This window comes from Equus quagga, chromosome 3, assembly GCF_021613505.1.
Source record: "Equus quagga isolate Etosha38 chromosome 3, UCLA_HA_Equagga_1.0, whole genome shotgun sequence".
In the NCBI taxonomy this organism is placed as follows: domain Eukaryota; kingdom Metazoa; phylum Chordata; class Mammalia; order Perissodactyla; family Equidae; genus Equus; species Equus quagga.
In genome coordinates this window covers 33,974,701-33,987,162 of record NC_060269.1, presented here as the reverse complement: position 1 = coordinate 33,987,162, position 12,462 = coordinate 33,974,701, and the positions used below count along the sequence as shown (strand labels likewise).

Here is a 12,462-nt window from a genome sequence, read left to right as displayed (position 1 = left end):
CAAGACAAAGTTTGATTTCAAAGCCTACAAAACAATTAAATTTGTTTTAAGAATGCCTACCTCGAGTTAAAGCAATTGAGTTAATAAAACCCTCCATGATTTTTTTTTTTTTTTTTTTTTTTTAGCCCAGTGAGGTCTTGTTGTTTTGTGGATTTATGTGTAGACAATAGGTCGAGCACCAAACCGGAAGTGAAGAGATTGGCTCTAATCCCCACCCTGCCACTGACCAGCAGAGGGATTGAAGTATACACCTCAGTTCAGCTTCCTCAACTGTTAACTGAGCTGGTTGGGAATTATCTCCAAGATTCCTCCCTGCTTTAAAATTCCTTGCTTTTTCTTTTTTTGCCTCTCTTTTTGTATTGACTCAAACTTTTTTTTTCTATTTTTGAATTAAATACGTTACTTCTTAAAATTCTCTATCAAATCTCTTACAAGATTGTCTCTGCCTTGGACAGATCTTGTCCATTGTAAACAGTTTAACGTATATCATTGTACTTTATTAATGATGTAATCACACTGTATGCATTTTTAATATCAGCTACTCCAAAATTCATTTTGGAAATAGGTGAGGCAGAAGTACGTGCACATCTCCCTGTTTACACACACATTCATTCAAGATGTTTATTGGTGTACTGTGTGAAAGGCATGTACTCTTGGCTTAACACTACTTCCACTGGGACTTCCTGGCGGCTTCCTCTACCTTTTTCTTCCGTTTCCAGGACTTGTTTCATTTTTTGATACTCTCTTTATCCAGCCCTTTCCACTTAATCTCATTACAGTCCAACACACAGTTATTGAGTTGCTCGTTGTACCTGGCACTGTTTTGGGTGCTGGAGACACGAAGGTAAGGACTTCCAGCCCTGCCCCAGCCACTTCCTCCCTCCACCCTCTTCTTCTTCTCCCCTCCTCTCTTTTCCATCTTTCTCTTTTCCCTCTTGAGCTGAATTTGGCCATCAGAGTTCTGTGTAGGCTGAGCTGAACCCTACCTGAGCAGCACAGCGAATTCCTGATGCTTTATTTCCTCTTGGCTCCAGTGATAAGCTTCCACATTGGGCCAGGCCCTGAGCTGTAAATTTATCATGTGATGTCAGCTATTTAAATTTACATCTGCTCTGATGGTGAGTTTCCTGCTTTGGAGGCTTTGACTAGAGTTTATTGTCACTACTATTCCTACAACAGCTACTACCAATAGCTTCCATTTACTATGTGACAGGCGTTTTACACACATTTATTATCTCTTTTATTTCAATAATATTATTGCCTATAAGAGAACATGTTTTGTCCAAAGGAGCCAATTAGCAGCTATCTATCCCACTGGATCTCTTAGCATTGGGCAGAATTTAGTTTTGTTTGCAGTGGTGGTAACTAGCTTGTGATATATTTGGTGGAAGTTGTTTACCAGACAGTTGTAAATTAGGTAAAATTATGAACATTTCAATCCTGTTGCCTCTAGAATGTGGGGTTCTTTCTGAGGAAGTGGTCATATTTCCTTACGCTCTAAATTTGAGTGAAATTTACAGCTGTCAGTTCCTTGAAAATAGTTTGGCGTACAAAGTAGAAATACATCCTTACTTCCTCCCTTCTCTAGAGTAACTAACAGTATCATAGACACATGGAAGGGCACCCTACTAAAATATGAAAATTTTTGAATAAATAAAAATGCAAATGTTACCGGGGGAGATTAATGGTCAACTTTGAAAATCGATCATTATATTCTGGTTACTTTTATCATTTGGCTTCTGTCTTCTTCCTTTCCTGCCGTGATCAGTTAAAAATCTCAAATAGCTATAGTAGGGTAGCTATTTGAACACACACCTTGTATTTAGTTTCTCTTCATTGTGAGTATTCTAATTTTTTCCCCCAGTCAATCCAAGGACACCCTAGTTTGTACATGATTCATGTGTATTTGAATTTAATAAAAACTAAGGAAGCATAGCTCCAAAATAAAATAGATTAATAAGAAATACTAATATGCAGAGTTTAGTGTAGTGTAGTCTGTAATACATTTGCAATATAGAATAGGTGATTAGGTTGGGGGCTGGGAGGGTGTCAGAAAAAAGAGGAAACATATTGGTCACATTCTGCAAAGCAAGGTGTCTGGGGGAAGCCAGCAATGTTCCTTTTGTCAGTTAATGCCTTTTTATTGCCTTCCTGTGATGTACCGTGAAATCTCAGGTCAGTGGAGGACACCTCACTTTTTCTCTCCTCGCCCAGACAATTCTGTAAAATTAGGCAGTTTAGGGCTCAGATACTGGGAAATACTTCCTGAAGATGGGGATTAGTGGCAGCCTGTTATGTATCTCTTTCTTACTACTTTGATGTTCTTACAACCCAAAATAGACATCATTATCATTTTTCCCCCTCTGGCTTATGACAATAATTTCACCTAGAGGCCTGATTCAGTCCTTTCTCTCAAATCTGTTGTTCAACATGTAGTCTTTGTGATCAAGATATCAGAGTGGAGGAAATGACAGTAAGGTTAGGAAATGAGAGGCCAGATTAGGGATAGGACTTCAGGTCAGCAGAGGCCATCAACAAAAACAGGCAGCAGCAAAGCTGTTGTTGGGGTAATAAGAGAGCTTGTTTAGAGGCCTCTACAAAGCGTGCTTTTCCTGGAGTGAAAAGAAACCCTCGCTCCCCACTCCATCCCCCAAGCAGAAAAGGAAATACTTGTGATGGAACATGTCAGAAGTAGAATTTCCAGACTCGAAAGGTGTATTTTTAGATAGATCATTCTTTTCAAGTTGCTTGGTTAAGCTAACCAGTCTTGCTTGTACCTGTCTTAGTAAAGCAGCATTTTTGGAGTGCCCTAACTTCATTTCCGGAACCCTTCTGGTTCTGTCCATTCTAAGTGGTTCATTGCATGTAGAGACTCAATTGACTCAATGAATAAATAATAAGGTTATTTTAAAGTTTACACTTGGGAATATTTCCTTTTAAAATGATAGGTAACGTGTGCATTAAACAATTCAAATAATACAGAAGAGTATACAATGAAAACAAAAGTTTCCCTTCCTGACCCCTTCCTTTTAATCCACAATCCTTTAAAGTGAACCACTTAATGGTTTCTCCGGTATACTTCCAGACAGTTTTCATACAAATAAAAGGATATAATTTTTTTCTGTCATTTATTCTTCCCGTTATTCCAGCTTCCTCCTTTTTTTCTTTCAAATGTTTAAAAGCAAATCCCAGACCTCATATTCATTTGCTTGTAAATATTTCCATATATACATTTCCAACAGATAAGGACTTTAAAAAAAAAATAGCCACAATAACTATTATCACATCTAACAGGAGCAACAATTGTTACATGATACTATGGAACGCCCGGGTTATAATCAGTATTTCCTCAATTTTCTCAAAAGTGTCTTTTATGGTTGCTTTGTTCAAATCAGGAGCAAAATAAGTCTCACACTTTGCACTTGTTTTACATTTCTTTTAAGCGTCTTTTCATCTATACCCCTTCCCTTTTTAAAATTCCATTTACTTGTTGAAGAAACTGGGTCATTTGTCCTGTAGAACTTCCCACGTTCTGAATTTGGCTGACTCCATTCTCTTGGTGTGTTTAATGTTTTTTTAAAATCATCTGTATTTCCAGTAAACTGCTAGCTGTATGGAGGCTTGGTTAAATTTTTTTATAAGAATATTTCATAGATGGCTTATCAGAAGGCACAGTGTCTGTCCCATTTTTAGTGACAAGATTGACCAATGGTTTTATGTGTTGATCCATCTTTTATAAAGTTCCCTATTAGCCTTTCACCTAATGGTGTTAGCGGCAGTTGATTCTCATTTCTTAGAAAATAGAATCACCCTAACGTACAGTTTCATATCTTGCTTTATCCACTAACTCTAATATCTTGGACATGTTTCTGTATCAGCATCTATGGATCTAGCTCATGGTAAAAAATGGCTTCATATATTTTATTTTATGAGTATATTACAAGTTATTTAATCCATTTGGGAATATTTCTGATCCCTCATTAAAAAAGGAAAGTCTGAGTCCTCAACTCTACTTGCTTTGATTTCCTGTATCCCCGAGTTGTAGAAGCTAGTGTGGCACTGAGCAATATAAGTTGATAGACCAGAGGTGTAGCAACACAGTGTCACAACAGAGACCCTTTCCTGTGGGAATGGCGGAGGAGAGAGTGATCTTAGCTTTCCTTGGAGGAAGTAGTTGGTTTATTTGCTTTCCTGAAAAATTGGAGCATTTGTGACTGCCTGGTTGTAGCTCTTCTCAAAGCGGGTGATGGGGCCCAGTCACGGTGCAGACGAAGGCAGCGCATCTTGTTAGTGGCAACCAGCAGGACAGAAATCAGAGGGAGAACAGCTCTGGCCCTAACACCCCCTAATGGCCAAATGGCAGCAGCATCTGCTCAAGCCATAACTAAACAAGTCAGCAGGAGGATCCTAAAATTTGTCTCACGGTTTGTGAGGTTTATGATGGCTGTTTGGTTTTCAGTGTGGAGCAGTGCGTTATTCTCTGTCTCATTTATTTGTCTTTCTTTCTTGCTGTCTCCCAAGTACAGGAATTCAGATAGGAACTCGAATCTGGCAGTGTCCTTCAGGAAACAAATCCCCTGAAGTCAGGCTTCCCTGGGCTGAGCTAGGACAGGCTGATGAAACCCCTTGGCAGATGCCCTCTGAAGTGTGGGATGGCCTTTGGAAATAAGACTTTCACAAGGCAGGATGATCAGGTTTTGAAAAATGGAGCCCAGATGGAAGTAACAAGATGGACGTGACTTCTACCTCAAGAAAACCCGTAGTAAAAACTTCCTCATGGATTAAGTCTTAGAATTGCCTAGGAAGAAAGTCAATTCATTTTTAGTGTTTTTTATATAGCAATGCATGTGAAACAGTGCTGGATGCAATGTACCTTTTTGTTTTCCTTAATTTTCCTGTCTTTCTCCTTCTTCCAAGCCTCAGAAGAGGAAAGCGGAAAGCCTTTCCAGTGTCCAATATGTGGTTTGGTTATAAAAAGGAAGAGTTACTGGAAGCGGCACATGGTGATTCACACAGGTTTAAAAAGTCATCAGTGTCCGCTCTGTCCATTCCGGTGTGCTCGCAAGGACAATCTCAAATCCCACATGAAGGTAAGCCAGCTGCGGAGAGGCCTCACAGAGAGGCAGGCACAGCCAGGGCTCTTGCACACAGTCTGGTACAGGAACCTTCTAAGCAGGTGAGGGGTCAATGGTGGAGCCTACGGATGACAGTGCTCATTGTCGCAAGGTAGAATGCAACGCAAATGAAGCACATGGAAGAGTCTCCTTGTAAAGGTCTTCACACCCATTTTACAACCAAGAACTTAAAGGCGGAGAGAAGCTTCAGTATCCAAATAACATATCTGGTGTGGAGGCTTCCTTTCCCACTGGGGACCTAGAGTGTAGAGCCATCCTTTCCCATTGGGGACCTGGAGTGTAGAGCCATCCTTTCTTATTAGAGACCTGTAGTGTAGAGTCATCCTTTCCTATTGGGGAGCAGCAGCTAAACTTGGCCTTGGATGGTGACACATTTTTGGGGCACTCAGAAGAAGAGTTGGGGAAGAGCAAGAAGCAGGGAAAGACAAGTACAGGGAGGAAGAGGGTGCTTGCACCTGCTCCGCTTCTGAGGGACTGTCCCCTCCTGTTGTTGCTTTGCTTTCCAGCTTACAAACCCAGAGGAACACCCAGCAACACCTTATAGGACATGTGAGGATGTTGAAAGACACCCGGGCTTTAACTGTCACCCTGTGGGAGGCTTTGGGGCCATTCCTGACAAGACTGAGTCCTTCTGAGGCTGTCAGTGTTTGACTTGTCATACTTCCCAGGATCATGCTTAGCAAACATCCAAGGCCATTGTTTTCTGTGTCCTAAAAGAACAGTTGGGGGGCTTGTGCCTGTAATAAGCATGTAGAGAATTGACTAGACCCTATGAGTCACTCTTATGTGAGATGGGGGTAAACTTAGTTATCTAGAAATCTTTTTTAGCAGACCCCATTAATACTAAGAGTTGTATCTCAAATTCAAGGAGGAAACTCATAAGATCAAAAGAACATGACTTTTGAATTGGTTAGACCTGCATTTAAATCTTTTTGTGCAATTTACTAGCTAGGTGACCTTGAGCAAATGAACCCTTAGACTCTCAATTTTCTTATCTGTTAAATGGGAGTGCTAATGTTTGTCTGGAAGAGTTATCATTAGTGTTTAAGGAGATTATATTAGCCAAGTATCTGACACAGAAATGTTCAATGGTAGTTATTTGATTTCAGTAACTATTGTGGAACACCTTAATAATAACTACTATCATTTCACTGTTATTTTCCACATGATTTGGCTGTTGACATTGTTTATAGTTTTTACTTTCCTGCCATAAGAAGTATAGTGTATGTACATAATTAAGATATTTGCTTTTTTCAAAATCTTATAGTCTAATCCTTCTGAAGAAATCGGTAATCACTCTTTAGAGTTGTAGCTCTAAATAGTGTGATCAGACAGAACCTCTACTGACTTTAGTAAATAGTTTAGAAGATTAAAAAAAAAATTAAATCCGTGATGTAATTTGTTTTCTATCATTTGTCTTTTTCTCCTGGGAGTAGCATGCCCTTCATCTTCAGAATCCATTTAACCAGGAGTTCTGGTTGGTTGAATTTTACTGAGCCTCCTTAGTTTTTGCTTTTACCCTCCTCATCCTCTCTCACCTCTTCCCAAAGTAAAATCTCATATTTTACACCTGCAAAATGGATTTCGTTAGCAGGATGAGACTTAAAAGAAATGCCTTTCAAACTAAAATTTGTTTTCGTTACCATGTCCTTATGCTGTGTTTAGAAATCAGGTCTGGCCAATTTAAAGCTTCAATGAGCAGAAAACTCACATCTAGCCTGACACCTTGTAAGCTTGGTTTCAACTCAGGGTCACTTAAAACAACCTATTTATAAACCCGTGGAAAAAGAGCTGGGTTTTCAATAGCAGGATCTACTGACCCGGAAACTGCAGGGAGAGAGTGGGGTGCCTTGATGATACAGACGGTCGGCCATGACAGTGTTACAGATGAGCGCTGCGAGGGCTCTGCGGGTCGTGGGGTCTTAGAATGCTTTCAGAACAAATCAATAACCAGTACAATAAAGCAGTTGTGTGAAATTACTACTTTATTCAAACTCATGGTGTCCTAACCTGTTGAGCTTCGACTCCAGCTTTTGATAAGGGAAGTGCGAGAAGGGCTCGTGCAAGTTGAAGTTTATCAATGATATATTCTTTCTCTGCTTTCCACCGCACATAGGGGCCATTTTTTTTCTTTAATTAAAGAAGTGATGATTTTATTTTGGTTAGACATGCTTGAGTTTTGCTGAATTTTGCAAATACAGTCTACGTAGAAGTATAATGGCTGTGGTCTTGTGAATAAATACTTTGTACTGCATTCACCAGAGATGACAAATCTGGATAGAGGGTTTTCTAAAGTGAATTCTGCCTAAGAAGTGGGGGCAGGAGAGCCTATAGATTGAGATCCCAAACTGTGTGGTCAGAAAAACCTTAGTTAAAATCTCAGTTCCGTGACTTTTAGTAGTTATGAGATATTGAGCGAATCATTTAACCTCTCCAAGCCTCCGTTTCCACTCATGGAGATAATAATCATCCGATCTATCTCAGGGTGTTGTTATAAGGGTTAAATGAGATAATGGACATGAAGCACTTAAGGTAATGCCTGGCATGGAGAAACACTCAGTAAATGTAGCTAATATAGTAATTTTTATCCCAAAGCCCTCTGAATATATATTAACATTTACCTTTGGAAATAAATTAATAACATGGTATAAAAAATTACTCCAGATGCTACTGCTTTTCTCTTTTTGTGATATATCTTGAGTGTTGACAATTTAGAAAAACTGATAAACAAAAGGAATATAAGATTGACTCTCAATCCCATCACACGGAAATAACCATTATTATCATTCTGATGTATATCCTTCTACATTGATTATATAGATTTATTTAAGAAAAAATGGCATTCTACCTTATTTGTTCAACAGAGCAGTATTTACCGTGTTCCTATTGGGTGCTAGGCACTGTATTTTCTTTGAAGCCTGCCTTTCCTCCTTAATGTCTCGTGCACATGTTTTTATGGCCAGTCGCGGAAGGAGCTTGTAAATGACTCTAGCTTCCTCAGGGTTGTCTTCGATTTCCTTTAAGTCTTTTACAACTTTCCTGGATGAGTGAGTGTATAGGAATTAAGTGAGAAATTCGTGAGCTAAAATTGAACAGACAAGGTGAGGAGGATTGCTAAGATAAAGAACATTGATGAAGCAATGGCAAGAAACTGGACAAGCATCGGGCGCTGACTTCTCCTAGTCTCAGGCCCACCGTCCAAGGCAAGTCCCTCCCCTGCCTGGCCTGTCCCCACGCGGGGGATGGAGTTGGCGTTTCCCAGAGTCTCCTCACATTCCTCTGACTGCTGCCAGGAGATGGACCTAATGATGTAACAGCATCTTGTACTTCCCACCACTGAGGGTGGGTGATGTGCTGTTGGTGCAAAAGGACCAGTCCTTAGTACGTCTCCACCTGGCCTGGAAAGAATGATATTTAGACAAGCATTTCTTCACATTAGCAGACTGAGAGGGATTTTAAAGCCAGTACCAGGCTAAAGAGAATACAAACTATAAGAGAAAGTGCTTTTCTATCAGGAGAGAAGGGGAGACACTGCAACCGGAAGACAGAGCTAATACTCCTCTCAAGGGCCAAGTGTGCTGTACAGTCCCTCCGGGAAGGTGTTGCTCAAATAAAATTGTAAAGTGTGAAAGTCAGCACCACGTCCACTCTTTTTCCTTTAAGCGGTCACTAGTTTTTCCACAACTGAATATAACAAGGCCAAGATCTGGTGGAAAAGAAGCCACGTAAAATACTTGCACACAGATTCTTTAATCCAGGGCTCCCTTTCGGTTTTAGAATTTGGGCTCGCTCTCTGTCCTTGTCCTTCTTCCAGAAGCTGCTTCCGGAGCTTCTGTTCCTGGATTAGCTCCTCTCCTCTCCTGGGTCAGTAGATATAAGGACACTTCTGAAATGGAATCTGCCCCACCGCCCTGCTCCCAGGGACGACGAAGCTCTCTCTGCCTTGTGACCTTTACCACCTGGTTCCCAGGCCTGCTTCTGGCAGCACCTGTCAGGGTCCCATGGGGCTGGGACCTGAGGCCCCCCAGGGTGCCTGCCTCTGTGTGAATCGAGTGGAGGAGCTGGTGGGGAATCTTCACGAGTCTGGGAGAAGGCAAATGAGCACGATCAGCCCCAGAGTGACATTCCTTTGTTGTGAAAGAACAGAGAGGGATGGTGTTAACGGTCAGTGCCAGTGACAAACGGTGTGCACCCCCATCCCCCAGCCCCTCCTGACCTGGCGGAAGGGAAGGCTTCTAATGAGCAAGGCTTTGCTGCAACTGAATTTCAGTTTATATGTTTGTTTCTGTTGAGAAAGTCATGCTTTGGGGGACCCAGCATCTCTTCTGTTGTTTTTTTCAAAAAGCCACAGTGGGGTGCTGTAGCAACAGGATCTCACCATTAACTTTTAATTTCTTTGCTTTTGTTGGTCACTTAACATTATTTAAAAGTATGTTTTGGCTGGTGAATAATACTTTTGGATTGCATTCAGAATGCATAAACAGCTGTAATAAAACTTGCTCTCTTGGAAAGGAAGCCTACACAGAGGGGCCAGGTGGTGCCGTGGATTAACAAACTAGCCTTTAACCTTTGTCAGACCTGGGTTCAAGTCCTGCTTAGATCACTACAGAGAGATGAGCGCTCAGTTTTGTTTTGGTTTTGAATTCCAATCACGTACTTGTTTATCCAGATCACACAACTCCCCAAATCATTTGGCCCAAATCTACACGATTGGCAGTTTCTACGCAAGGGAGGGCCAGTCCTGAAATAGCAGTGTGTAGCAGGTCAGCACTGAAGTACATTGGCAGAGATGAATGGGGAAGTTACAAGCTTATGAGCACCTGCCAGCTCGAGGCCTGGCTCCGGCCAACGCAGTGATTTCCTCACTTTTTCAAGCACTAAATTTGGTAGTGACGGGAAGAAAAAAAGTTTCTCGCAGTTTTTACAGGTATCGTGCATACAAGGCTGGAACTGGATTTAAAAGTCTGCATTCTTTCATTGCAGACATCAGAATCTGGAGCAGGATATGACCAAGTTTGGAAAAACTGGTTTCATCTTGCTGAGAATGGTTGGTGGGGATCAGACCTTCATTTTTCTTCCACTCTATTTTATTCGAATGTGATTTTGCTCAAGCCACTCACTCTGAGGTCTCAATTTCCCTGTCTATGAAATGGGACTACCCTGGAGACATTATTCTTCCACGTTCTTAATTGCCTAGAGAAGCATTTTGAAAACTGAAATTATGTTTGCAAAACACGGCTAATTCTCTGGGTGACAATAAATGGGAACATGCAAAGTATTATTATTGTGAGAGGAATTACTTGACAAAGTTACCTCTTTTGACCCCCAACTAGTAATTATGTAAGTTTCCATTGTGCTGGGTTTATGATATTTTCTCTGAAGACATCAACCGAGATTGGATGACTAGAATATTTAGGAGGATTCTACCCAAAATGGCCTCCACTGGCCGATAGCATCTTCAGTTGTGAGCGTCACTCTAATACTTGAGTCTTAACCTACGTGGACCTGCTTTATGTTTAGGGATTGGTCTCATTACCCGGAGCACAGTGATGAAATGCTCCTCTGGTTTTTTATTTCCTGGGCCAGCCCTTTGTACTGTAAGGATATTGTGGATGATAGTGTGCATGTACAACAAGGCATTTGCCATAAGCACACAGTGGATAGCTCATTCTTCTTGCTTCTTCGTCAGGTTCATCAGCACCAGGACCGGGGAGAGACCTTTCAGTGCCAGCTATGCCCTTTCACTTCCTCACGCCACTTCAGCCTGAAACTCCACATGCGTTGCCATCAGCACTTCCTGAGGACAGAAGCCAAGGTGAAGGAGGAGATCCCAGACCCAGATGTCAAGGGATCTCCCCACCTCAGTGACAGTGCCTGCCTGGGGCAGCAAAGGGAAGGAGGAGGGACAGAGCTAGTGGGGACCATGATGACGTCCAACACTCCAGAGAGGACTAGCCAGGGTGGGGCTGGCATCTCGCCTTTGCTGGTGAAGGAGGAACCCAAGGAAGATAACGGCCTGCCAACCTCCTTTACCCTGAATGCTGCCGACAGGCCGGCCAACCACACAAAGCTGAAAGACCCCTCCGAGTATGTGGCCAACAGTGCGTCAGCATTGTTCAGCCAGGACATCTCTGTTAAGATGGCGTCTGATTTTCTCATGAAGCTGTCAGGTACTTGCATAGGGTTGTATTCTTTCTCTCTCTCTCTCTTTCTCTAGCAGTATTCTCATCTATAAAATGAGCTGGCAGGACTAGATGATTCCAAGGTCCCTTTAAAATTCGAGTAGTTTGCACTTTCCTAAATGTTCTCCTTGACGGTTTTTTTTGCAGTCCTTTGGAAGTAGGCATTGCTGTGGTTTGGGTCTAGAAGCAATAGGGATTGTTGATTTCCTTCTGGTTTTTCCCCTTTACGGGTTCCTGTTGTGGGAGACAGGTGACATGGTAAGCCAGGTTGGTGGCAGTTCCTTGTCTGACTTTGGGCCCCATTTAACGTGTCTCTTTATTGGGTTTTTTAAAGTGCTTGCATGGAACATCTCATTTTGTGTTATTCCAGTTCTTTGTTGCCTTAATTTGAAAGTTTTAAAGGACAAATTTAGAGAATACTATTAGGAATTATAATTTTAAAATTTGAGCAAATAATAAAGATTATCTTTAATTTTTTTTCTAGTAGAAAATTTTTTATTGTGGTAAAATATACCTACCGTGAAATTTACTGTTTTAACCATTTTTAACTATACAGTTCTTCGGCATTAAGCACGTTCACATTGTTGTGCAACCATCACCATCTGTCTCCTGAACTTTCTCGTCACCCCAAACTGAAACCTTGTACCCATTAAACAATCATTCTCCATTCCACCCTCCCCTCAGCCCCTGGTAACCAGTGTTCTACTTTCTGTCTCTATGAATTTATCTATTCTCGGTACCTCGTGTAAAGTAGAATTAAAAAAAAAAATTTTTTAACATTCTTTTCCCAACTGCCCTGATGCTTTTTGGATAGAAGATGGAATGTAAGTTAGAAAAATTTATTATTAATTGGCATCACTTTCACCACCAAATTATACACGATTTTTTTTAGTTTTTGTCTCTTTTTGTTTGTTTTTTTTTTTTTTCCAGTTTCTTTGATTAAGTTGTGGGGTTGAAAAGGGGGTGTAGAGATGTTGAGGGAGCGCTGTTTTTCCTGACTTTTTTGGAATGCTAAACGTGTTGTGGGATCCTGCTGCTACTCATTACCTTTTTAAAAGTATGATTTTAAATTTTAAAAGAGATGTTGGCGGGTGGGGAAAGGTCGGCTGAGAATTGGTTCTGTCTTTCAGTGAAGATGGCAGTCC

At 41.2% G+C, this 12,462-nt stretch overlaps 1 protein-coding gene across 6 annotated transcripts in view; it reads left to right on the top strand.

The window, feature by feature from the left end:
• The window catches only part of ZNF827 (zinc finger protein 827), a 165,566-nt gene that overhangs the window by 37,702 nt on the left and 115,402 nt on the right, over positions 1 to 12,462 (top strand). For all 6 annotated transcript variants that reach the window (XR_006887983.1, XM_046656881.1, XM_046656885.1 and 3 more), the window contains exons 3-4: positions 4,918 to 5,090; positions 10,825 to 11,305. Coding sequence is in view for 5 of the 6 variants with exons in the window: in XM_046656881.1 (XP_046512837.1) it covers positions 4,918 to 5,090; positions 10,825 to 11,305 (654 nt within the window). In the remaining variant the exon portion in view is untranslated. The remainder of the gene's footprint in view (positions 1 to 4,917; positions 5,091 to 10,824; positions 11,306 to 12,462) is intronic.